This window comes from Sturnus vulgaris, chromosome 6 (genome assembly GCF_052056855.1).
Source record: "Sturnus vulgaris isolate bStuVul1 chromosome 6, bStuVul1.hap1, whole genome shotgun sequence".
In the NCBI taxonomy this organism is placed as follows: Eukaryota; Metazoa; Chordata; class Aves; order Passeriformes; family Sturnidae; genus Sturnus; species Sturnus vulgaris.
In genome coordinates, this window is record NC_142248.1 from 32046766 (window position 1) to 32071345 (window position 24580).

Consider the following 24580-nt stretch of genomic DNA (forward strand, 5'->3'; position numbering starts at 1 on the left):
ACACTCAGGTTATGGGTGAGAGTTGCTATTGTTCACATCCAAACATCAACTTATGAAACTTCTCAAGTCAGTCAGCCTCTGCATTTGTTTCATACAAACTGAAATTCAGTGCCACTTCCACTCCCTGCCCAAGGTTTAGGGCTTAGTTAACAAAGTTTCATCTCTCCTGGATGGAGATCTGCAGGCATCAGTGGCACCCAGCTGAATCCACCAGGAAAACCCAGCAAATATAGGTGACTATTTATGAGTGCAACCTGTACTCCCAGGGGGTTATCAGGCTTGAAGCACTAAAAATCACTGAGCATCTCCTGATCAGTAGGGGAGTTTGTGTATCCTATAAACCAAGCACCACATGCAGCTGGAGATGCTCATGTTTGGTCTGTTAGGAGCACAGAGGAACACTCTGTTCCTGCCCTGAAAGCTTCAGCACTATTTTGCTGCAGTCCCCTCAGGCTTGGTGTGCAAATGTGCCCAGGTCATGCCAGCTAAGCTACAACAGCCCAGAAGTTACAGCCTCCACACAGCTGATAAGATAGTTCAGGTCTTGTCTCATCTGGGCTGTTTGGACTTAGAGCTCCCTCAGCACAAAGACAGGCACTCACTCAGCAGGGTAAGGAGGGGAGTTGGGGAGAAAACACTCTTCTGCTGAAGCTGTCCTGCAAAGAGGAAGAAGGGTTACCAAAAGCTACATGGCATATGGAGTAAGGCCCTTGCCAGAGCCTAATGAGTGAAGCTGGGCAAGCCCAGGGTTTCTGACTTGCATAATATATAGGCTTTTTTCTTTTTCTAAGTCAGTCTCTAAGATAAAGCTCAAACACTCACAGCCACTGGTACCACAGTAAAATTTCTGCAAACTACTTAATGTGAATTTTACCAAATGAGAAAAACTGGATATTTTAGGTCCCCCCCAGTATAACTGACGCTGGCTTAAGCAAAGCTTATTGCAGAACCAGGCTGAACCTGAATACTGCAGCTCTGGCCATAGTGCCATACTATGTAATTTTTCCTGCCTCTCTTCTTGCAAGCTATTTATACCACCCCTGCTTCATGTAGGCTGCAGCTGTCGCTGTGCCTGAGCGTCTCAGGCCGAGTGAGCAGCTCTCGGGAGGATGCTTTCTTCTAGGAATCAGGACACAAAGCCGCTGGAGCGTATTGTGCAGCACGTCCCAGGGAAACGGGAAATTGAGGGCAGAGAGCAGGATGGAGGCAGCTCTTGTCAGTGATCCACGGTGGGCTTTGCACAGAAAGGAGGCTGAAGCATCAGAACATGAGAACATCAGTATCAGCATACTGGGAAGTAAAATGTAGCTAAGGCTGAATTTCCAGTATCACAGAATATCACTCCCAGTGAAAATCCTATTTAGAAATGTCTGTGAAGGCTGGATGCTGACAGAGCTGTCTCACAGGCACAGCCAGACTGATGGGACAGTCCTGCCTTCGTGTGCCAGAGCCCTGTGCTAACTGGTCTAATTTGGGCCTACAAAAACTGCAACCCACTATACACAGCACTGAATGTTTGGTGGTGATAATGGCCAAGAATTACAACTTTAGTCCATTTTGGGGCCAGGAAAGGAAATAGTTGTGCAATAGCATCACTTCCATTCAAATCCTCTACAGAGAGAGAATCAAGGTCTGATAAGTATACTAGATAAGAAACACAGGGTGAGGCTGATATGCTCTGAGGTATGCTGGCCATGAGAGTTGTTTTGAGTCTTCTCAGTTGTGACCTATATGTTCTGAGCCTCCTTTCCTCTGGCCCTTCTGGCAAGGCTGGGAGCTATGAGTCTTGGCTACTGTTAGATACCAATTTACAAATCCTCATAGTGCATTTGTACGCTACAGTGGGCAAAGTCCACATTATTTCTGAACAAGAAACATCCACATTAGCGTGTAGTATATTTTTATCATCCAGATTATTAGCATCACAGTTATAATGAATGCATTTTAACTTTCCTGAGCATCTCCATTATCACCCAGTCTCTATTTTTCAAACTGTAATGTAACAAGAGACATCATTAGCATAATACATCAAGCTACTACTCACAGCAAAGGCATCTCTACTGGGAACAGAAACCTCCCATGCTCTTTCCTATTGTGTTTCTTAGGGCAAGTGATGTTCTGTGGCCAGGATGTGAAAACTACTTTCCATGGGGGTGAGACCCAGCTGGGAACTGCCACCCTACTTCAGCCTTTGTTTTGATGAAAGAAGGGAGGGAAACAACAGGGCAGGTTCTCAACAGGCATAATCCAACCCACCTAACTGCTATCTATTTCTGAAATGGGCTCACATTGCCTCCCCACTTCCACTGCCTCCTCTGCAGTGAAAAAACAAACCCAAATGTAAAGGTCACGAGCATGGTGGGCTGGTCTGGCTCACCCTGTAGCCTCACACTAACCAGACAACAGGAGCAAAGCAAACACAGGAGGATTTTAGTTTAAGAGCGTGTAGGTCCTGTGTCAATGAAGGCACTTGCTGGGTCCTTTGGCCACAGGACCTGCCCTGAAGGTTGCAGGGTTCTTGTTCCAGCTCAGAGGAGTTAGTTATCCTAAAAGATTGCAGTATTAAAAAGAAGAAAGACAAAAACCCATTTTTGAAGGGACCCTTAGAAAAATAATTTTTCAGTCTGAAGATTGCTGTTTTACTCCCAACAAAGAGATATTTTTGCACGACAGTCAAGAGGAAAGCAACTTGGCATGTTTTATGGCCTCTGTTGCCCCCTCCAGTCCTACATTAGTAGATGGTGCTGTTTGGAAAACAACAATCTTAGGAAAGCCTGCACTAATAGTAACAATGTCCCAGGCTCGTCATTTGATACACATCTGACATGCTCTGGAAGTGAAAACTGGGGCCAGAATTTCCTTTTCTGGCACAACCAGCTATCTGTCAAAAAAACCAAAGCCTGTTTAGAGAGGACAGCTGTACAGGAGATACAAGTGAACTTTTACAGGAACTTCCTCTCAAAACCCTGTGGCATGACTCTCTGTAACTGTGAGCATGTCCATGCATGTGTGTAATAAAAGCATCCACTTCAAGATTGGTAAGCAGGTCCATTTTTCTCTTTGGGAGCCATCCCAGGGGCCCATGTGCTGATCAGATGTTTATTCCTGAGCCGCACCCAGCAGAGGGACTTCCAGCTTTACTGTCCTCACAGAGGAGGGGGCTCAGCTACAGAAACAAACAGGAAAGCACTAACCCTGCATGCTTTTCAAGCCATGTCACTGTGGTAATAACGAAGAAGTGACCTTATTTAACTGTTTATCAATTAATTTTTTCAAGCCAGATAGACAGTGCACCTTCAGTAATTTCATACTGAAGAGCATCACATCCTTGGGGAGGCAATTCTAGAGGCAGAGATGCAGCCAAGAGCCAGTCATGCTATTCTCAGTGAGGATAGGGGAGCAGGCTGCAGAGATTTATTTATACCTGGATGAAGCAGACAAGGGTCATCTCTCCTACAGAGATCCCTGCCTCATGTAAGGACACAAAGGAAAAGAATTCAGGACAGCAATGACACATTTAATCAATCCCTTAATGTCTAAAATAGGTTTTTACACTCAGTCCCTGAAAGGAAGTTTTCTAAGTGGAGGCATATTTAGAAAGGCCAAAGTTCTCTCCCTCCTGCCTTCAGGAGCTTTGCTGTGTGCTCCTGCAGTGCTTTAGGGACACATCCAAAGGAGCACACCTGGCAGCTGCTGCACTCTGGGAATGTCCAAAGCACTGCCAGGGCGGTGGTGCCTGGTGCTTGTCTGTCCCATGACTGGGCAGGGAACAGGAGCCAGACAGTGCATCTTTACAAAGGACTTCGAAATTCATAGGTAGTTTTCTCTCTTTGAAATAGTAACTGAAGAGACAACACATCAGGGCTAAAAAGGCGCTTCAAACTGAGAACTGGAAAGGCCGGGTGACCAACGTTGTGACAAACCAGCACATCAGTACCACATGTCCCTGCAATGGGGAAGAGTTAATCTGACCAACATTCACCCCATACACATTCCTCTTTCCAAAAAAGCTTTCTGATTTTCTTTAGGTTTAACTTCACTGTCCCATTTCTTTGGGCCTGCTTGCTGGCTTTGCAAGTCTGAGAGACTCCCAGCAAATTTCCCACAGTTAGCAATGACAGCCACACAGGACAAAAGCTGAACATTATTTGTCTCTCCTGTTGTCTGTGAGTAGAATCCTTACCAGCTAGTCTTTGTGATAATGTGGATGCATATGGAAGTGTAACACACTCCAGTACAGCCCATCAGTGAGATCAGAAAAGGTAGTTTGGAAATGATGAGGTTAAATAGATGAAAATGCTGAAGTGTACTTGCTCAAAGCATATTTTAGCATATAAGCTTTTTAACTTGATGCTAGAGGAGAGAAAATATGATTGTGAGAAAAATACCATTACAACTGACAACTGAACAAACAAAGAATTAGCAAGGTAAATCTGGAACTGCAATATATCCAAGTTTCTGCTAGCATTCCAGAGTAGAACAGTCTACTCAGGAAAAAACAGATTTTCAAGGAAAATTAGAGCAATTTTAAAAATAGCTTTGATGTTTAAAATGCATATAATTAATGACAAAAGTTTTCAAAGATACAGTTGGATTAGTTCTGCTTGGATAGTTTCTCTTGTTCCTAAGATTCTCTATCAATCATGAAAGCAAAAGTAGAAATTAAATAAGTCGCGGAGTAAAAATGGTTATCTGCACCAAAATTAGAGATGAACTTTTACCAGTTTCTTGAATGATAAATTTTCTTATTGCAGGCACTGCAGAGTCAGATCTTTTATCAAGTGCAACAGAGATTGCTGCTACACTTTAGCGTATGCTTAGTAAACCAAATGTTAATCATTTTGAGTAGCACCAGCACACTGCAGAATAAGGGGAGTCTCCTCTGAAACCCACTATTGCTGTTTTTAAGACTGGAATTTAAGAGAAGTGCATGTAATCCCTGTTGAAAGGCTGGGGACCTCAGGCTTGTGCAACCTCTCCCTACATTGATACAAGTGTTTGACAATGCACTTTAATAACCATATTACTTTACTTGGCACCCACCCAAAGGTTAGTAAAACCTTGAGACAAGGAAGCAAGGGGTTGGCATGGTTTCCAGCCCTGACTTACCTCACTGATCATTTGAACAGCTCTTATTCCTGCCACAGGCTGGAGGAGCAAGAGCACACACAGATTGTGTGCCCATATGGAGATTTTGCCAGCCACAAAGTCCAGGAGCAGCCTTCATGAAGATGACACCAACCTACTGGCACCAAGGGAACTCTTCCCCAGGACTGGATGTACATATGCATGTTGTTTCCTTCACTCTAGTGAAAGCTATGGTGGTCTGAGAGCAGATTGCAAAAGACAGAGCTCTCTGTTTAGCAACTAAAACAGATACAAAAATATATTGGCCTTCTTACTCAATTTTTAAAAAAGAGAAAAGAGTGCAGCTGTAAAACCTAGGAAATTGTTGTTTTAACTTGAAAAGTATGTTTAAACAAGCAATGCTGTTTAATTCATATGCTGCAAGGATTTCCACTTCTGCCTGAAAATTCCTAAATGTACGGCCTTACAGAGATAATCCATTTTTAAAAATAGGTAGCTGAGGCTATTCCCAAGAGGTAGAAGCTTGTGGATTTACAGTGAAACTGATTCCAGTGCAAGAAAAAGGAAACAGATATTCAGGTTCACCTGATATGCACAACACTAGTGACAACTTCTCCACTAATAAAAGACATGACACAATTAGACTAACCTTTCCACATTGGGAGTTTATCAAAAGAGGCCAGGACTTCAAATGGAATAAGGATCAAAACTGAATTCTGTTACAGAATTCTCCTATTCTCTACTTTTGTCTGAAGCTCTGTTGAGAAAGACCACCTGCCTCAGATCTAGGTGCAAATTGCCTTGATAGAAGCAAGATTGCCTTGCTTTGATAGTATAGTAAAAGGTGAGTCAATACTGTGAAGGAGCACTCCTGTGACAGGTATGACCAGTTAACTAATGGAACTGGGACAGAAAAAGTGCTCAGGAGGAACTGAATTAAACAAATAAAGGTTTTGCACTATATTTTGGTATCATGTAATGGGTGCCAAAAGACAGCAGGGCCAGAACACAAATTATGAACTGGGACTAGAAAAGAGAACAGTTGGCAAATAGAAAAGAGGAAAAGAAAGCCAAGGACAGTAGGAAGAAAAAATGCCAAACAGGGATTTTATATGGGGAAACAAAACTGATGTTTTCCGCAGTGAGCAAGATGACACAATTTCTACTGCCTTTAAAATAGATTTGAAAACACTACCTATTACAGGGTTTTGGTCCACTTTACAGAGAACATATGGTCCAAATACCAAGCAGATACAGTTTCAAAGTAGCCTCAGCCTAACAGGCATTTGAAATGCCAGAGGGAAAACTGAAGAGCTCCCCAGGTTTAAGTCTTCTGCCATTTGAAGATGCTCACTGGGGCCCCACACTGCCACAGTGAGGATCCTCCACGTGTTTGAAGCACGTAAACTCTGGTGAGGGACAAAGAGCAACATTTGCTGTTATTTTCCTGAATCATCTGCAATCCTGTGCTAAGCACTTTAAAATCACTTCTTGTGGCAAATCGGCCAAGTATCAAGGAGCACCCAGTCTAATGGGGAACCTGGAACTCTTCCCAGGCTCCAAATGTTCCCAACGCTGTAAATGAGCGGACACTACTACTCCAGCTCTCACCCCCTGAGTAGTCACTGCAACAGTGACTCTTCTCCACACATCCCAGAGAATCTCTGGCAAGCATCTGTCTAACTAAACCAGACTTTCAAGGGACACAAAGGGTAGGAGATGTTGAGAAAGAACTATGAAGACAGTAAAAAAAATTGAAGAATATTGTATAAATATTTAACATGCTTTTTCCAAAGCACTACCAGGGTGTATGTAAATGTCCATGCATTATGTAGAGGCAGTGTAATCTGGCTTCATCAAGAGCTGGAGTGGAAGGAATAAAAAAGGAGTTGTGAAGATTTAAGGAAACCTGAAATCTAAGATAACAGTACCATTGGCAAAGAGTATAGCAGCCTCTTTTTTCTAGGCTGGCCTCAGAAGATTTAATTTTGGTGTTGTTCATTTTCAAGGCCAGACAGCCACCCCATAAAAATGTGTTCATAAGCCATCTATTTCCCCCAGATTCTTAATTAGGACACAGGAAAGGTTCCATTTAAAAATCATTTTATTATTAACATAATCTTCCCATTTAGCCAAGTGTGGGTTCATGTATAAGGAATGTCGGTAAATATTCCATTTGAGGCTTCTTTTTACATATTTCCATTGATAAATAAACTCTGAATTCACATAAAAAAGTTAAACTTAAATAACTAATATAATTTTTGTAACAGGCATACATTGGTAAAATATAAATATTCTTGTACTCAGCCTTTGCTCTAGATAACAGTTAGCCACACATCACAGTTATTAACAACTAAAAACAAGAACTCAACTGATTTTCTGGCCTGGACTAAAATAGAGGTGGAAACAGAAAATTCACATTTTGACTTTGGGCCAAAAGAGGTTGAGAGGCAGGAAGAGAACAGTTTTATTAACAGCCTTGTTAAAAATAGTCTGCTCTGCCACTTAACTTATTCTACAATTGGTAGTTGATTCCATGATAATTTTATGTAACACTCAAGTTTCACTAACAAAATATGGCACATCATCCATGAATATAATGATGTTTTAAAACTACCAGGGCAAAACTGCAGGCGATATGAGTGATTTGGCTCTGGCTCACCACTCTGTCCTCTCAGTCTGACATGAACATATGGTGGCACCTCCCTGCTTTGGCAACTTTCCCACAAAAGAGTGGAGTTTGTTACCTGTAGCTCTAAAGTTTCTCAAACTAACCAGTTACCAGGCAGTCTCATACACTGGGTTTGCTCACCCACAAGTCAAGACTAAAAATCTGTTGATGGAGATGCCCTCTCACAGGACTCTGGGAATGATGGTAAAAGGGACCACAGGACTGCTGGCTTCCAGCTCCAGTGCCGTCAGGAAGCATTCGGTCGCGGCGTCATCATTGCCTTGAGCCTGCAGCACCTCTCCCAGGCTGTTCCAGACCTCGTGAGCTGTGGAGTTCACTTGGACAGCATCTCTGAGAATCTTCTCTGCCAAGCTATAGCGCCCAAGCTGATGAAGTATCAGAGCCTGCAAGAAAACAAAGGGAAAATGGCTGAGATTGGCCAGTAGGGCTTTCCTGAAGCTCAAACAAGGTCACTGCAGTGATATAAGAGTAGGCAGCTCTTGGGCTCAATGTGTTAGACTACGGAATTTTTATTTGTTTTTTAATTTAAGAAAAGAAATTACCTGATGCAGGACTGGAGCAAGCTACTCCACACCAACAAAGTCAAGTGGCTTTGGACAGGAAACAAAGACTAAATAACAAAAACTCCACCTATTTGTCAAGAAGCAGGAAGTTCCTGGGCTTTTGAGCAAGCTCCTGTTATCTGAAATCCTAAGGTGTGTACCCTTACATTTTCACATCCTCCCTGTGCATCTCAGCACCCAGTTCCTGCATTATAACACCTGAGACCATACACATCACCAGCAGCACTCAGGGACTGCTGTAACAAGACTGAGTTCACCTCAATGGGCAACAACTACAGCTTGATTTCATCTGTGGAACAGGAGCAGGGACTTCTGGGACTATTACTGGGACTATTGCCCCAGTAATGCACAAAGGACCAGCAGGCACAGAACTTCCATGAGCACCCTTGTAACAGATCCTCTATCTTCCTCTGTGAGATGGGATCCAATTCAACACTATACGATCCAGAGCACGTCCAAACCCACTAGGATATGGGCTGAATGAGGCCATGGAAATCTCCATCCATCACATTCAGCTATGTTACTGTGCCAGAAAAGTCATGGAATGACCCAGTAAGAGAGCTTTATTTTGGGATTATAATAATCCTTACGATATTATGCATTTTTACATTGTGATTCTGTACTGCAAAAGACATATGGACCACAAATCTTTGTTTTGCAGAGGCGTCCCAGTTACATGCTTACAGAGGCCTTGTGACTTCTGCCCTCCCAGCCCCCACTCCTTGAACCACAATTTCTTTTATCTCTCTGTACATCTGTCCCTCAAATCCTTATTAACCTAAGCACTGATGATTAGAAAGTACTGACATTCTATGCAGCCCCTGAATTATCCACCATACATTTCTGGAATTGTGCCCACCTGGCTGACTTTCAGCTTGGGAAGGCTGTTAACTCCATCTTACAGAACAACTGAGCACACCCTGCTCTGTAGAACAATATAAAGAGTGCTGTACAGTACTGGCAAGTGAATAAATAAATGCAATGCAGGCTAATTTCTATCAGCCTGGCAGATGTTCTCACACAAAGGTGCTAGAGGGTTTTTCTGGGTTTGGACTTTTTTTTGAGCTGTCAATTGAGTCAGCATTTTCAGAGCAAGTGAACAGTACTTCCAATACAAAAAGTGGGTAACTCTCACGGTCAGTGCTTTTTTTCTCTGTAATGAAGTGATTGTCAGTGACCGGTAGGTATCAGACGTGAAACTACTAAAAAAAATGAAGCAAAGAGATGAAATACACAAAGCTGGTGTCACTGCAATGCACCTAATCTTAATAAAATTTATAATAATCTTAATAAAATTCTTATTTTTCAAGGTAAGAGTCTCTATTTTCATAAGCCTTGCTTTTGTGGGATGCAGATATGTATATTTTATACTAATTAAACACGTGAATTATTTAAATATTGCTAATTCTTTTTTTCTTAAATATGCCAGACCATTTTCCCTGCTTGCTAAGGATACAAGCTGTTCTTTTCAACACCAAAGAAAAACTAAATTTTGTAGATATAAGGCTGTTCATAGGAAGAGACACACATTACGTCACATCTGCCCTATTCAGTATGGCAAAAAGGATAGCTGAGATTTTCTAGGTGATAGAACTAGAGCAAATACTGGCAGTTTGCCTGCTGTTATACTTTCCTAAGCTTACAAGCATTAGTGTTGAAATTAGCATTAGCAGTAGTAGTGAAGAAAACCACTCTTGTGTGGATAATGAGGTTACATCCTGTCCCCTCATGTTTTGGGGACACAGCTTTCTCGAGGGAGTGCTTCCTGAAAGTCAGTCTTTCACTGGTGCCTCAGACTGGGATGGTATGAAGATTCCTGCCTCAGGAGTAGGTGGTAGCCCTAAGGGACAACAAGCTTTGCTTCCAAAGAGCCAATAGAAAATCAGACTTGTTTCACACAGAGCACTAAAAGGACAGTGACATTTCATCACTGTAGCTGTGGGCTGAACTCAAGTGATCTAAAGAAACAATGCAAAATACCCTCTGATTCATTAACTCTCTCAGAATGATGGTCAGATGTCATGCATTCTAAGTGTGCAGTTTGTAAATCCCCTTCTCAGATGACTTTGTTAAAATTCTGAGGCACAAAACATTTCAAATTGTTTCCAGCCCTTGCCTGACTTTGCTCTATTAAGCATTACACACCACAGGCAGAAGGAGCAGACATGTCTATCACACAGCAATATCCTTTGGTGACCTCACACCAACACTCATCCAAGAAAACTAACTTCAGTTTACCAGCTGTCAGCATATGCTTGCTTTCTGTATTAACTCTTCAGGAAAAAAAAACCTAAACCACTAAAACCAACGACAACAACAAAACCCACCCAACTAACTCCCTTTCCAAACCAACACTCCTCTCAGACTTCCCAGAAATCAATACAAATTATCCCAGTCCTTCACTGTGTATATTCTTCTGCTATCAAATTGGAAACAAAATCTTGACGCTACCAGTTCTGTCCTTCACCTAATTAGCAGCAGACATAAAGACAACATTTATCTGCAGAATAATGTTAAGTCTCTTGTTTTATGGCTGGAGATGAGCCTGAACAATGCATCAGCTCTGCAGAAACACAGAGGGGTAACTGACATATGGTTCACACCTTAAGACTTGCCATGTTACCTTAAAACCTAAGCCGAATCCCTTTTCTGTATATTCTCCCTATAAAGCTTTAAAAAGATAAAATATTAGAGAGATTTTGGAACCTGAATCAATTAGAAAAAGTGCTATGTAATAATTTGTGTAAATAACAAGAAGTGTCAGTAGAAAAACATCCATTCGACAAAATAGAATAAAACCAGAAAGTTCCAAAGGAATTACAGAAATCTAAGGCAACCTATTTGTTCTTCGTACATTTTAGAATGCTGCAGTACTTGACAGAGGTGTTTAAGCCAGTTGTTGGCATCTATAGGAGAAAGCAGGATCTTTCCTGCTATTGCATTTCTTTCACATGAAAGAACAATAAATGTATGACATTTGCTCCTAACACAGTTATAAAAGCCTCTAATGTGTGCAGATTTCTTCATTTCGCAGCTTGGTACAAATGTTGCTTATTTATGTTTGGTTTGCTGAGAATTTTGGAGTTCCTTTGAGGTTGAATTTTTTTTTCCTGTCAAATCACTGATCTCCCCTAACTGTGTTAAGGCTTTCACTTTCTCTCTGGTTAGGATGTCTATGTTGTAAATTCTCCAGGCACACCTTAGTCTTTTTTTAGCCAGTCCTACGTTGTAGGGGTTGATTTTGTAACTCAAAACACTCCAAGAGAGAACTCTAATGAGAAATGGCACAGACAGAAAGTGAAGAGAATCTCTGAAGAAACAGAGAGACTTTTTTTGTGCCATCATCACAACCAATGAAACCAGTGCTTCATGTCTCCAGTCCACTGATATTTATATCAGTCACTTTGAATAATCAACAATACTCAAAGATCTGTGGAGTTCAGATGCTCTCTGCTCAAGGAAAGGTCAACAACTCTGCCCAGCCAGAGCTCGGAGTAAAAGGGATTTTGTAATTCCGAGAGCCTCCAGGGGCTCTCCAAGGGGCTTTCTAAGAGAGCAAGGCTGTAACACTGTGTGCTGCCTTGGACAGGGAGGTACTGCTGTCACTACAGACAGGTTCTACACAAACTTCACATCCTAACAGAACAAAACTCTCTAGGAATTAATCAAAATTAGGAGTAAAGTGCTTCCAACTTTTGTCACAGGTTATTTTCAAGATCTTGCCAATTCTTTCCTCACCCAACCTGGAGTCACAAAGTCTCCCTCTTGTTGGGCAATGATTTTACATGTGTTTCCTCCCTCAGTCATTCCCTTTACACTTCATTTTACATTGCCCCACATACAAAACTGCTATTCTTTGCTTATTTCACCCAAACATCTCTCCAAGGACTGTTTTTACAATGCTCAGTCAAACAGGGCCCATTTGTTCATTAGAAAAATGTAAGCATCTTTTAAAAGGAAAACGTTCAAATGACTTCGGATTTCCAAATGGAGCATTACAGTCTTCAAATAAAATTTCCAGTTAGAAAATGCACTATCATTTATTAATAAAATATCATGACTCAGAACCTGAACAACATGTAATAAGCAATTCTATAAAGCCATAATTGCTTAAATAAGCATGTAGTGTAATCTTCACTGCAAAGATATATTTTTTCTGCAGACAGGTTTTCTCTCTTTGCAAATTAACCTGTCATAACGATTAACCAAGCAGTCAATGCAAAACACATATCTAGACAAATAAACATAGGACTAAGATTCTGTAAATATCTAATTTTTCATTTTGAAAAACAGCTATTTAAAAAATTATTAACACCAGACATTTAGAGCAGTCAAGTAAGGTTACTTTTTTATTTGCTTCTAGGCAAATGAGAAGCTAACATTAAATTTTTTTTCTGTTCAACTACCTTTGAAAAAATTACAGTCATTATTATTGCTCATCATATGCCTCATCAAACCAGAGCTTTACCATAAAGTGCTAAACTATATTTGGATTAACTGGAAAAAAAAAGGGGGTTAGAAAGGTAACACTACAAAGATCACCGTGATTTTTTCAGTATAACTGAAAATTTTGTCTCGAGAGAGCTGGAGGTCTCCTAAGGTTTAACTGTCTGACTACTTCTCCAACATGCCTGAAAATAAACAGTTCTTAATCTCAACAGAAGTGTCACTTGAGATTTTTACCTTTATTCACTTGATATCAAGAGGAATGTCTTCATTTTCTCTAAGCAAAATATAGACTAGAAGTGGGAGATGTTCTCAAAAACATTGAAATTTATTTAAAAGTGAAAAAAAAGGGGAACTGTGACCGTAAGTCCATTTGCACTCTTGCCTTTTTCAGAGAGGGTGCTGAACTCTCTCTGCAGAGAAGGAACCTGGGAAATGGGAGATATGAACAGAACAGGAACAAGAAATGTGGCTGACTTAACACACAAAAAAAGTGCCAGAGATTCTCACTATGTTTAAGAAATGCAGTCTGTTGACCGGCAGAAGTCTCAACTATGGAGATTTGAGTAGTACCCAGATATGATATTCATATTAATTTCTTCCTGGCAAGTAATGACTTGTTTGTTAAAAAGCTTCTCTATTTGTATGATAAAGATCTTCTGTAGCTAAAAAATAGCCACAGAGGTAAAAGTTTGCCTTGCAAAAGCAACAGTATAAGAAAACATTATAAGAATATGAAATTTAAAAATGGACTGATTTTGTTTTTAATGATAAGAGCAGGGAGAGAGAAGAACAGTGGCCTCTTTTGCTGATGACCTGCTGAAGCCCAATAAGCTAACAGCTGATAACCTATAAGCAGACAGAGCTATTCAGCTGTGGAAAAAAAAGATTTTTAAAAGCTACAAAAGATTTACAGAACCCACTACTTTCAACTTCACAATAATTTTCCCAGTTCACCATCTTACTGTTTTTAGGTGGGTCCTAGCCTAAGAGATAATCAACTTTAAGCTGTGATATCAGAAGGACATGCTAGAAACATCCCCCATATCTAAAAACTTAAAAATCAGGCATTATGACCATAAATAGTTACAAAATTCAGAGTGCAATGTATGCATTGCAAATCCATATGCAGTGTAATTTTAGCATCACAAAACTGCCCCTTGTTACATGGTGCTTTTTCAGCCTATTTTGCAAGTGTTAAGGTGGCTGCTATTTTTAAACAGATCTATCAAACTTGAAGGTTTACCAGAGACTTGACAGTGCTATGCTATAATAATGAAACAGAAGTGTTAGTGAGGCAAAATGAGAAGAATTTGCCATGAAAAATGGAAAAATAAGTAAAATTCTACAGCTGATACTTTGCAACCTCTGTGATAAAAATATGCATTTTAAATGTAGTCTATAATCAATTTTTTACACTTACACAGAGTGAAACAGAACATTATTTATATACTGTGCTCTCCTATTTTAGCTGATGACTTTGTGATGAAACATGTCCATCTAGTCAAAGTATGACTTTGCATAAGAAATCATTTATAAACTCCTTTCAAAGGCACATGCATGTTGAGTCATTGTGCGTAACTATTTTCTGCAAGTACGAAAAGATTGTGACATAGCACATCACTTAGAAATAAGCCATTCCACCAGAAAAATGATGAATAAACATAGGTCTGTATCTGCAGACACAGGTTGCATTTTAATGCAGGGATTTTGAAGGGTGGCCACATTATAAGGTTTAAAACCAACTGGATTGACCACACTACACTTTACAAGCAAAGGTGATAATAAATACATTTTATTTTTAATTGGAAAAGAAACTGCAACAGGTATATAATTTGTTTTCCGAAACGCAGAATAAAAGCCACTTATTTTCTCTAACAAGGTAATTATTTTGAAAAATAAAAGTGTATTTCTTCAAATATGGGCTAAATAAAACTTCCTAGCAGCTCAGTATGGATTTTCTTTTTTAAATGAGAACAACCAGCTAATAATACTACATTTGATCACTCCCTAAACCAAACAAAGCAGCCGATGAACAAATACCAACCTGTGCCTTGAGCCCACACTTTTGTTCCAGCCTATCCCAGCCCATCCTGTGCCATGTCCCTCTCTGCCTCGCCCCCTCCTCGCCTTCCTCCATGCCCAGCGCACCCTCCCTGTGCTCTGGGGCCCTGCTGGAGCCCCAGTTTGTTATTTCTCTGCCCTTCCCCCAGTGCTAACATACCTCCTAAGGTATCCAATTGCTTCCCCTGCTGCAAAACACTTGTTGCTAGGAGAAAACCCACTGCTTGGCAACAGATTTTTAAAACAACTACTTTGGCTTTGTTCTCACTGAACTTCGTATCACCAGCATGAAATAACCAACCCGTGTGGTCGGGAGTGCATCTGTGTACGCATAGCTCCCTTGGAAATGACTGACCCCTTCCCACAAGGACGTGCTTGCCTTTTAGTTCCTTACTGCTCACAGCCCAGAATGCAGAAAGGTTCAAAATTTGAAGGTTGTTTTTAAAAACTGCTGACTGTAGCCTTCCACTGAGATGGAAGCCCTTGGGGGACTTCTTTTCCTGTTAAGACAACATATTCTTGCAATAATCTGCTGTAATTTTGATTTATACATTACGTGAACGTCCTACAAGCTTTTAAAAATTTTTAAATAAAATTTTAAAAACCTACCAGGCTACATTGCAAGAACTAATTTGACTATAGCAAGCACACTGAAAACAATAAAACACCTTTTGATAAAGTGAAGCAGCTAGTGACTTCTGAGCTTATTTAACTTTTTATCTCCAACTGAAAATTACATGGGGGTCTTATTTTACATGCTGTGGCTACCAACACAGTAACCCCACAGTGTTCTCCCTTTAGAAGTCAGATGGCTACAGCTCTGCCAAGTACTACATCACCACTGGCATCAGGGAATAATTAAGTATAGCCTTAGTCCTCAGATTATGGCCAGTCCTAAACTTGGAATACTTGTCATCTTGTGCAAATGTTTTACATTTCGTCCCAGGTGTGACACCATGAGGTGACACTGAATTGCATGTAGGGCTCTGGATCACCTCCCTCCATCTGGAAGCTTGGCACCACTGCATCTTCCCTTCCCTCCCTCCCAGCACTGAAGCTACATCATCTTCTCACCTTTCCCACCAGAAATTAGGATTTCCCAGATGTATAAAATACCTGTGATGAAAATGAGTGTAGGAAATCACAGCTTCTCCAATTTCTATAACTTGGTATGTTCTTGTCTTTTGTCTCACCCCTTCCCCTATGCAGACACTTCATAGATATAAACACATCACAGTGCATTCCCTACAGAAATCCTGCCACTTTATCAGCCTAATCTGTAGCTGCATTTCAGCACTGCCTGGGTTCAAAGCAAGGCCAAGTTTACCACTGTGCTCCATACAGAGACTCCAAACACTGTTTGTTATTGATGCCATTATTTTTCCAGTATTGATGTCAAAGGGTCAGAAGTATAGCAAACTGTATTTCTGTAATTCAAAACCTAGGAGTAACATAGAAGTTTCAATATCCAAAAGAGGGGAAAGAAAAAAACAACAAATCCTCCAAAAATGATACAAGTATAAACAGAAAACCTCAGACCAAGTTTTTTGAACTGAGGAGCCTCAAAGTCAGCCCACTGAGTCAATATTCAATTATTTGAGCAAAATAATTGGATTTTTCACAATAACTGAGGATACCAGAAATTCAGGGTCCTTAATACACTACCTAAAACTAGGTTCCAATCTAGAACACCTGAAGGTTCCTGGTGTTGAAAGCTTGTGCTCCCATGCAAAACTATTAAAATGTCAAGAAATTAATGTTTTTCTGTCCATCAGTCAATTAAAGATAGAATTAAAGAATAAATAATTAGAAATACCAAGCAGTGACTTTTAAAGAAACTGTTTTTCATTAATGACAGTTCTTCTTTACAATCACATTGAACATACTAGTTGTATGTGGCTTCTGGAAATAGTAATTAGAAAAATTGATCAAATGTTTTAATGAAGAAATCTATCTGAAGTCAGGGGAATAGTTTCTGTATCAAAGGAAAACCAGAGCTGCAGATCCAGTACTAGGCTCTGTGAATAAAATTTATAATTAATAGAACTGTCAGAGTTCAAATTGAGCTTTGGAGATCTTTAACTAAATTGCCACTGTATTGAAAGCCAGCACTTGTAGTCTATGCTTGTACACACTCAGTACTACAGAAACTAGCACTTACTTTTCTGAAGTCTGAACTTTTGAGACCATGGAAAAGGAATCAGAAGTGAATGATATTCTTCTGAAGTACCTTTTTGCATTTATGCATGTGCATTTCTCTCAAATATTCTGAAAAATGCTGTATTAAATATTCAAAGTCAGAACTGCAGTATTAGATAAAAGATGACCAATCTTTTCATTACTAAAATAAAACAGAAACTCATAGATTAAAGCACATTATTCACTTTTTTATTCCTTTTGCCCTTAGCCAAAGAGATTTCTGCATATAAAAATATGTACATACATATGTTATAACTATGACTAATGTCACTGTTTCAAAAGTGTTATGACACCACAGCAGCACTTACTACACTGGCACTGCAGTAACCTCTAAGATAAAGAGGTTATTTTCAATACAGCATTAATAAATATATATTTTTATAGCATGCCCAGGAAACAGACCACTTCCTCCCCTGCAAAGCAGATGTGAACTGCCATCTGCTGCTGGGGCTCAGCACACTGCTCTGGAAGGGCCATCCCCATGGCACTGTGCAAACCCTCCCGGCAGAGAGGGAATGCAGCCCCTCTCTCTCTGCGTTCTGAAAGGCAAGGCAGAAGCTGTAGGTAGCTGTTAACCTGCCAGTCTGCCAGGACAGCTGCCAGCAGATTCTTCTTTAAGGGACAGCTATTTTCAGTGTGAAGGGAGGGCCCACACCCTCCCATCTGTGCACCATCAGGCACAGGTCAGAAGAGCCAGAGCCTAACCATTGGCTAAGAAAGGGCTCCTAGCACTTTTAGAAAAATAAAACAAACACTTCCCTACATACTGACTTACCTTGCACAAAATTGGAAGAAGTTGAACATACTGAGAACTACAGAAAAAAGCTTCTGACAAGAAAAGAGAGAAGCCCAAACAGAAGTATTCTGGGGAAAAATTATTAAAGAGCTAAGAATAACATTAGTGTACCTCAACAAATCAGCTTTTGCTAGTACTGATCTGGAAGCAAACAGATTAATATAACTGAAGCATCATCTAAGTTTTATAATTAAATTCCATATAAGCCTATCACATTTTCTCTCAAATGTTTTTTTTGTGGATTAATTGTTAATTGTTAATTTTTTAATCTAAAACTTGCAAAAGTAAGGTATTTTCCATTTAATCAAAATCAGAAGAGTCCTCTTAGGTCACTCATTTCTATCCCCTGTTGTTACAGACAAACTTATGACAAGGTTTCTTGCTCCACAGTGTTTCGCCTATAAGTGCTAAGAATCCTCTTCATACTATCTTCTCAAATTTTTCCCTAGCTAGTTTGTTTTCATTTGCTTCAGTGTCAATGTCACTTAGCCTTCTTTGGATTATGCATACTCTTCTCATGTTTACAAGGATCATATATTATTATTATTAAAGTTTCCTACTCCTCCCAGGAAATGCTGGTGCATTTCCAATGCCACACTGCCGTGCAGCCACCTCGGCACTGACCGGGTGTAAGGCACGGCCGGGTTTGCCATCATTACTCGGGATTACAGGAGAATGACAGCCCCAGCCTGTGAGGAACCGAAGTGAAACCTCTGCCTTAGTGCACACCGAGGCTTCACTTGCCCTGTTGACCAGCCCCAGCTTCACTGGGCATGGCAGCCTCTGTTCTGGGTATATAAAGCAACCAGTGGAGCACAAACACCACCATTCCATAAGGGAAGGAGAATCTGTAGGCTTACAAAACAAAAGGTGACATTACACTCTTGACAAGATGATGCTGATAATGGGGACAAGATGATGTCTCATGTTGTGCCTGGCCAACACATGCACAATGGAGATGCAGCTCTGATCAAGTACTACCCCAGCTCTTTGTCTTCCCCAGTCATTTCCATACTCAGTCTTGCTCTTGCATTTCTGAAAATTATTTTATTTCTTTCACTGAAGGGTTTCCAAGTCTCACTTTTAATCAAACTTTCCCTTTGTTAAACAACTCTTCACACTGAGTAGGGGTACTGCATGAACCATTCTAAAATTTTCTGTTAACAAATCCAGTAACATTTAGTAAAGCCTGTTATTTCATCAACCAGTTCTTCCAGAATTCTGCTCCACTCCTCCATACTCTTCCACCAGCAAGTACTTGCCATCATTTCCATACTTTCATTTCCACTGCTAATTTGACCTTTCCCATCCATGATGCATGAATGTCACATATTTGCCATGATGAATATCACATTTCTGTTGAAGATTGAGGCAAAATATGACTTGCATTTATGGACTTTTTGTAAGTGGATATCCATCACTGCTCTGATTGACACTGCATGTTAAGTCATATTCTGCAGTTGGTTCATGGCTCCAGAAATACATTTTTCAAACTGTATAATAAATTAGTGCACAAGGTTGGAATCTGCAGAGAAAATGTAATTCCAAATGCTGTTTCTCCCTCAGTCCTCTCCTTTGGTTTACTATTGTCAGCTGACAGGCTGGAATAAACTGGAGCCCTGCTTCCCCGAGTGTAAGAGCCTTGTCCATTTGAGTCACTTTTCTAGTTCACTGGAGCACAGTTGGCAGGAAGAACAAGAATGACAGAAAAAGTACTCCCCCACAAAGCTAGGATTTGATCAGAGTGAGCAAACTGGGATGTTAATGCTCTCTGAGTTAAGAGCTGAAATGCAGAGTAGCAGCTTCCACTTTTCAAGGAAGGGATTTTCATGGCATAAGAACTACAGCAACACCATGGGTCTGGTGGGGAAGGTGAGAATTCTGGAACTTAAGTGAGCTGCTGAGTCTGAGATGAGATACAAACATTTCCTGCCAGCTATTGTTAAACATCCATGGATTTATCTTCACAAAAATACTCAGATATAAATCTTATATTAAATCAAATGTAATCCACATGGCAGAAAGGCCACACCTACTCATATCACATCCCTAAATTTTTGAGGCTTAGGCTTTGATTCTTCAGCAAATGAGGTGAGTTTGGATGGCCAAGCTAAAGCTACCTCATTTATTTTCCAGAGATCACCAGCTGTTCATACTATCATATCACAATTTTAAAGGGAATTAAGTCTGATATGTCAATTACTCTAATAGATCTGACAGCATTTCATACTGTTTTATACTTTATATCAGAACCAGCTATTTCTGGCAACTGTAACCTACCAACTTGTGGCTAGGCATTCAATTAATATGACAAAGTATCATCAAAGCCTGCATTTGTGTCATAGCATTTCATAGCCCTCTGGTAAATCTTTGGGTCCATGACTCTCACAGTACCACCTGTTTCAATGCCAGTGTGGCTATCACTTTTTCAAATGGCCATAAATTAAAAACCAGACAGAATCCCAAAGAAGTTATTGTCAGCTGTCAGGACAAGCTGTAACAAGGACCATGGAAAAACGGTAATTGAAATGACTTTGCAGCTGATAGAGGTTGACCGGCTCATCTTTTGAACATTTGTAAACACATAACAATATCTGCCTTAATTTATTACTTGCATCCATTTAGAAAATAAGGGGGTTGTTTTTAAATGACAGATATACTTCCAAAACTGTATCTTTATTTTAAAATACTTATTTTAAGGTAAAAAAAAGCCACTTATCATCAGGGACATTTTAATTCCGAAGGCAGGACAAAATAATTTCTCTTAATAGGTCAGGTCACTTCTGATAGATGGCAAGTATTCTTAGGTGGCAAGTATTCTTCCAAAGTGCTACCTAACACCACCTTTGTCCATGAAGATTTAGAGTTTTGAAACCATATTCACACTGTATGTTGTACAGAGGAAATTTTGAATCCACATGATTTTTTCTACAGCCCTTTAGAGACAAGGTCTTTATATCACTCACAATTCACTATTTCATCTAAACATATAATGTTATGCAGAAATACAGCTAACTAAGGCAATGTAGCACAATACATCATGTTATGTTCTGGAATAATTTTGAACAGTCAACTTTTAACAGCACTGACGGCAGTGAAGCCTGGTTTGGTTTTCTAATGACTGTGTCTTACATCGCTGCCGCGGAGGATTTACAAACGCTCACTCTTGTGCGTTTGCTGATACCTAATAAAAATCTGGAATCATGAAAAAGCCTTGGTATATTTTTGTAATATTTGCACAAGCCTTTCTTTTTTTTTTTAATCATTCCCTCTTCTGCCTAAATGAAACAAAAGTATTAAAGAATGATTTTGTATGCCTGATTTCCTAAGGATATTGGTCTTAAGTAGTAAGTTCAATGTGTGAGATGTAAACAGCGTATTAGTAGTGGCTGGGGAAGAGTGAACACTTTGAGTTGCAACAAATCATTTCACCAGCATCACTGATTAAAGACTAATTAATTACAACTCAGAAAAAAATTGGAACTCACATGTTAATTTCAGATATATCCATAAAAGAAGCATTTGTAAACTCACTCACAAAGTTTAGTTCCTGGAATAACACGGAAGCATTTTAAAACTTTGGCATTTTTCGTCAAAATATTTAGAAAAAAAATTAGAAAGAATCAAATGTCTGCATCCTAATGGGCCTACTAAAGCACACTATATTGCTCAAGTGGTTTTGGGTAGTGTCTTTCCTTGCAGGGCTTAGCTTTCAACAGTGTGAACAATGTTCATGTTTTCATATTTCTGCCAAGTAAGTGCTTTGCTAATGAATTGCTTTGCTTTGTTCATCTGAGCAGTACTAAAAGAGTGAAGATTTCTTACAGGTCAAATGCTTTATATATAGATACGTGGTTCTTGAATATGAGCACTCCATTTTAACTCAGAGTTTTTCTAATTTTTCTTTTTCCTTCAATTCGATACCAGCTCTTAAGAAAAAAAAGCTGTTCCTAAAATCCACTTCAAATCTAATTTAAGGGCTATTTCTTGAAAGCCAGCTTCCTTGAAGCATCACACCAGCATCTACCACAACACAGGATTTCTCAGATTAGTGTGAAGAAGCCACACATGTATAAATTACACATCAGAGATTATCAGAAAGAAGCTGCAATGCAGTGTGATGCAGAAAGTTTTCTCAAGCTCCCAAGACTCCAACAAGTGCGTCTTAACACAAAGCTACATTCAGCCTCAGCACCTGGGCAGTAATATATACTTACAACCATTGTGACACACTTCAAGGTATTAAGCAGCCCTCTTTTGTTTACCTCCCACTAATCACAGAACAGGAGCAAAGAGTTATGGTTTGCCATTTCTCACCAAACTGATCTTCCCCAGAGGGTATTATCCCTCTTCAGGGAAAAGCTGGCCTGAGAAGTCTTACTCAAAATGGTATTTATTGCATATAATGGTGATTACATAAGTACACAAACAACATAAGAGTGAAAGAAGATTTATGACAGTAGTTCTCCAAAACTGACTCTGGTTACACACAAATAAACATTCCAGAGTTACATTTGTGCTCACCAATTCAAGTTAGGGACTATTATAGTCTTCAATTTCCCCAACAACATAAAACAAGACTTAATTATTTTTTGTTCAAACCCAGGTACTATTCTCATTTGTAGGCAGATGCACCAAAGCATAGACCTGAACAGAACACCTATGAAAAACTAACCACTCACTGTATAATGAAAGCACCAATCCTTTTACCTTTAGATTTCTATATCCATGAACTTCATATTTACTTCCAGTTTGAAGTTAGCTTTTCTTGAATTCTATCTTATTACCACGTAAAAATGTAAGATAAGAAAAAAAATATAGAAGTAGTTTATCACCCATAAAGGTATGTTACTAAAAAACAGTGTAATGTTTAACTGAGCTCTCAAACCCAGAACAAAAAGTAATCACAGAAACGGCTTACTGATGCCTCAGGTACTTCTGAACCGGTCTGCTATCCAAACAGATGTCTCCTGCATCAAGCCTCTCAGCTGAAATGACTTGAGAAATAATATATTCATTGAAAAAATCCAAGGCAACATTGACAAATCTTCCATAAAGGAAGGGAACTGGGAGAAAGAGAGATGTAGGTAAGTGAAGTGATATATTATTTAAGAGTATTGGAAGTGAATGATACAAGGACCTCATTTTACATGGCTGAGCTGAATGCTATCAAGGAGCTGCCACAGATCCCTTCACTTAAACTGCATGCAAAGGCAAGAACTATCAAATATATAATTTTCACTGATAAATGACTGAACTGATTTAATAATCTACATTTTAATAGGAGGTCCATCAGTAACAGTACTAAATTTAAATACCATAAGGGAAAGTCCTCTTAAAGTCTGCCAATCATTTGCAAGTCAAAACCCACAAAAGACACTCCATAGGGTCCTTTCAGCAGGCAGTGGGAATACTGATACTGCTGTCCTAACAAAATTGACATTGGAGATGCCTATGGGGAAAATTATTTCCTTCACAGTGCAAAGGCACTGGAAAGAATAATCACAGGAATTAAATATGAGTCCCATGAATGTGACGCTCAGAATGAGAAATCAGGAGGCTTGTACTGTATTTAAAGCCAGATATGTCACAGCACTTACACTTCAGTTTCCCCATTTCTTATGGGGAATACATGCTTCAGGGACAAATATATTTGAAACTTAATATATTGAGCACTCAAAATTATTATGAAAAAAATACTTTAACCTTTTTAAAATATCTAAATTTTTTATTTAGAAAAAGAGTAAAAAAGATTGATTGTCTTACTCTCTGACATACCAACTCTTAGTTGCCATAACACTTGCAGATGCTCAGCTTAGCTAGTTACTTTTTATTCTTCCAAATTTCCTCAGATGCTTAAATATTCATGCCTAAAAATATAATAACTGTAATTAATTTTTTGGGTTTTTTTTCAAATGCCAAGAATTGTTTGCAAAGTTAGTGTTTTAACAAAACATACAGACTAGAGTCATGATTAACTGGTGAAACTAAAGAGCTCTTACCTCTTGGCTCTCTATAAAGTCCCAAAGTCCACACATATTAGTATCAAAATTTAAAAGGTGCAGATCAACATCATACTGCTGACTGAAAAAGAGATGAAAGCCCAGAACAGCTTTCTGTTTTCAAGTTTATCATTACTTAGTCTCATTCATGATGTATTTTTCCACCCATCTCAGCTTAACCAGGTTGTTTACAGTGATAGAAATAGCATTAAAAGCAATAACAACTCTAAATCTGCAGTCAGTTTTAGTCAGAGAAGACACTGGCCTCTTCCAGTTAGATGAAGCACACAAAGTGGCCAGAGAGCATGTCTCCTCTCCCCTACCGAGAAATCAAGAGATGACAGCTTTCTGAATAGTATCACCACATAATTTTCTTCATGCTATTTGTTGCTACTTTTTGAAGAGAATATACTGTAATAGGAATAATAGTGGAAAAATAACCATCACACCTTCAAAATAAACATAGTTTTCAGAGATGCACAAAACCCACTTCAGATTTTCCCACAAATTAAAGTTCACTGAAACAACTGCTTTCTCTGTTATTAATTTGTTCATCTAGATTAAAAAAATAACTTGACATAAAAAATAGCCCATCATTAATCTTAAAGGCCAATTCTCTAACTCCATCTAACACAAGTTTTCTACCAGAAAACAGAGTCTATTTTTAAAGAAATCTTATATTGGAGAAAAATATATTATGTTATTCACACACAGTAAGTTGGTTGAATTC

At 39.4% G+C, this 24580-nt stretch overlaps 1 protein-coding gene across 2 annotated transcripts in view; it reads right to left on the bottom strand.

Moving 5' to 3' along the window:
* Nucleotides 1-7174: 7174 nt before the first annotated feature.
* The window catches only part of TTC7B (tetratricopeptide repeat domain 7B), a 120252-nt gene continuing 102846 nt past the window's right edge, over nucleotides 7175-24580 (bottom strand). For both annotated transcript variants that reach the window (XM_014869878.2, XM_088167467.1), the window contains one exon: nucleotides 7175-8163. In XM_014869878.2, the coding sequence (XP_014725364.1) occupies nucleotides 7942-8163 (222 nt within the window). In that variant the 3' untranslated portion in view covers nucleotides 7175-7941. The remainder of the gene's footprint in view (nucleotides 8164-24580) is intronic.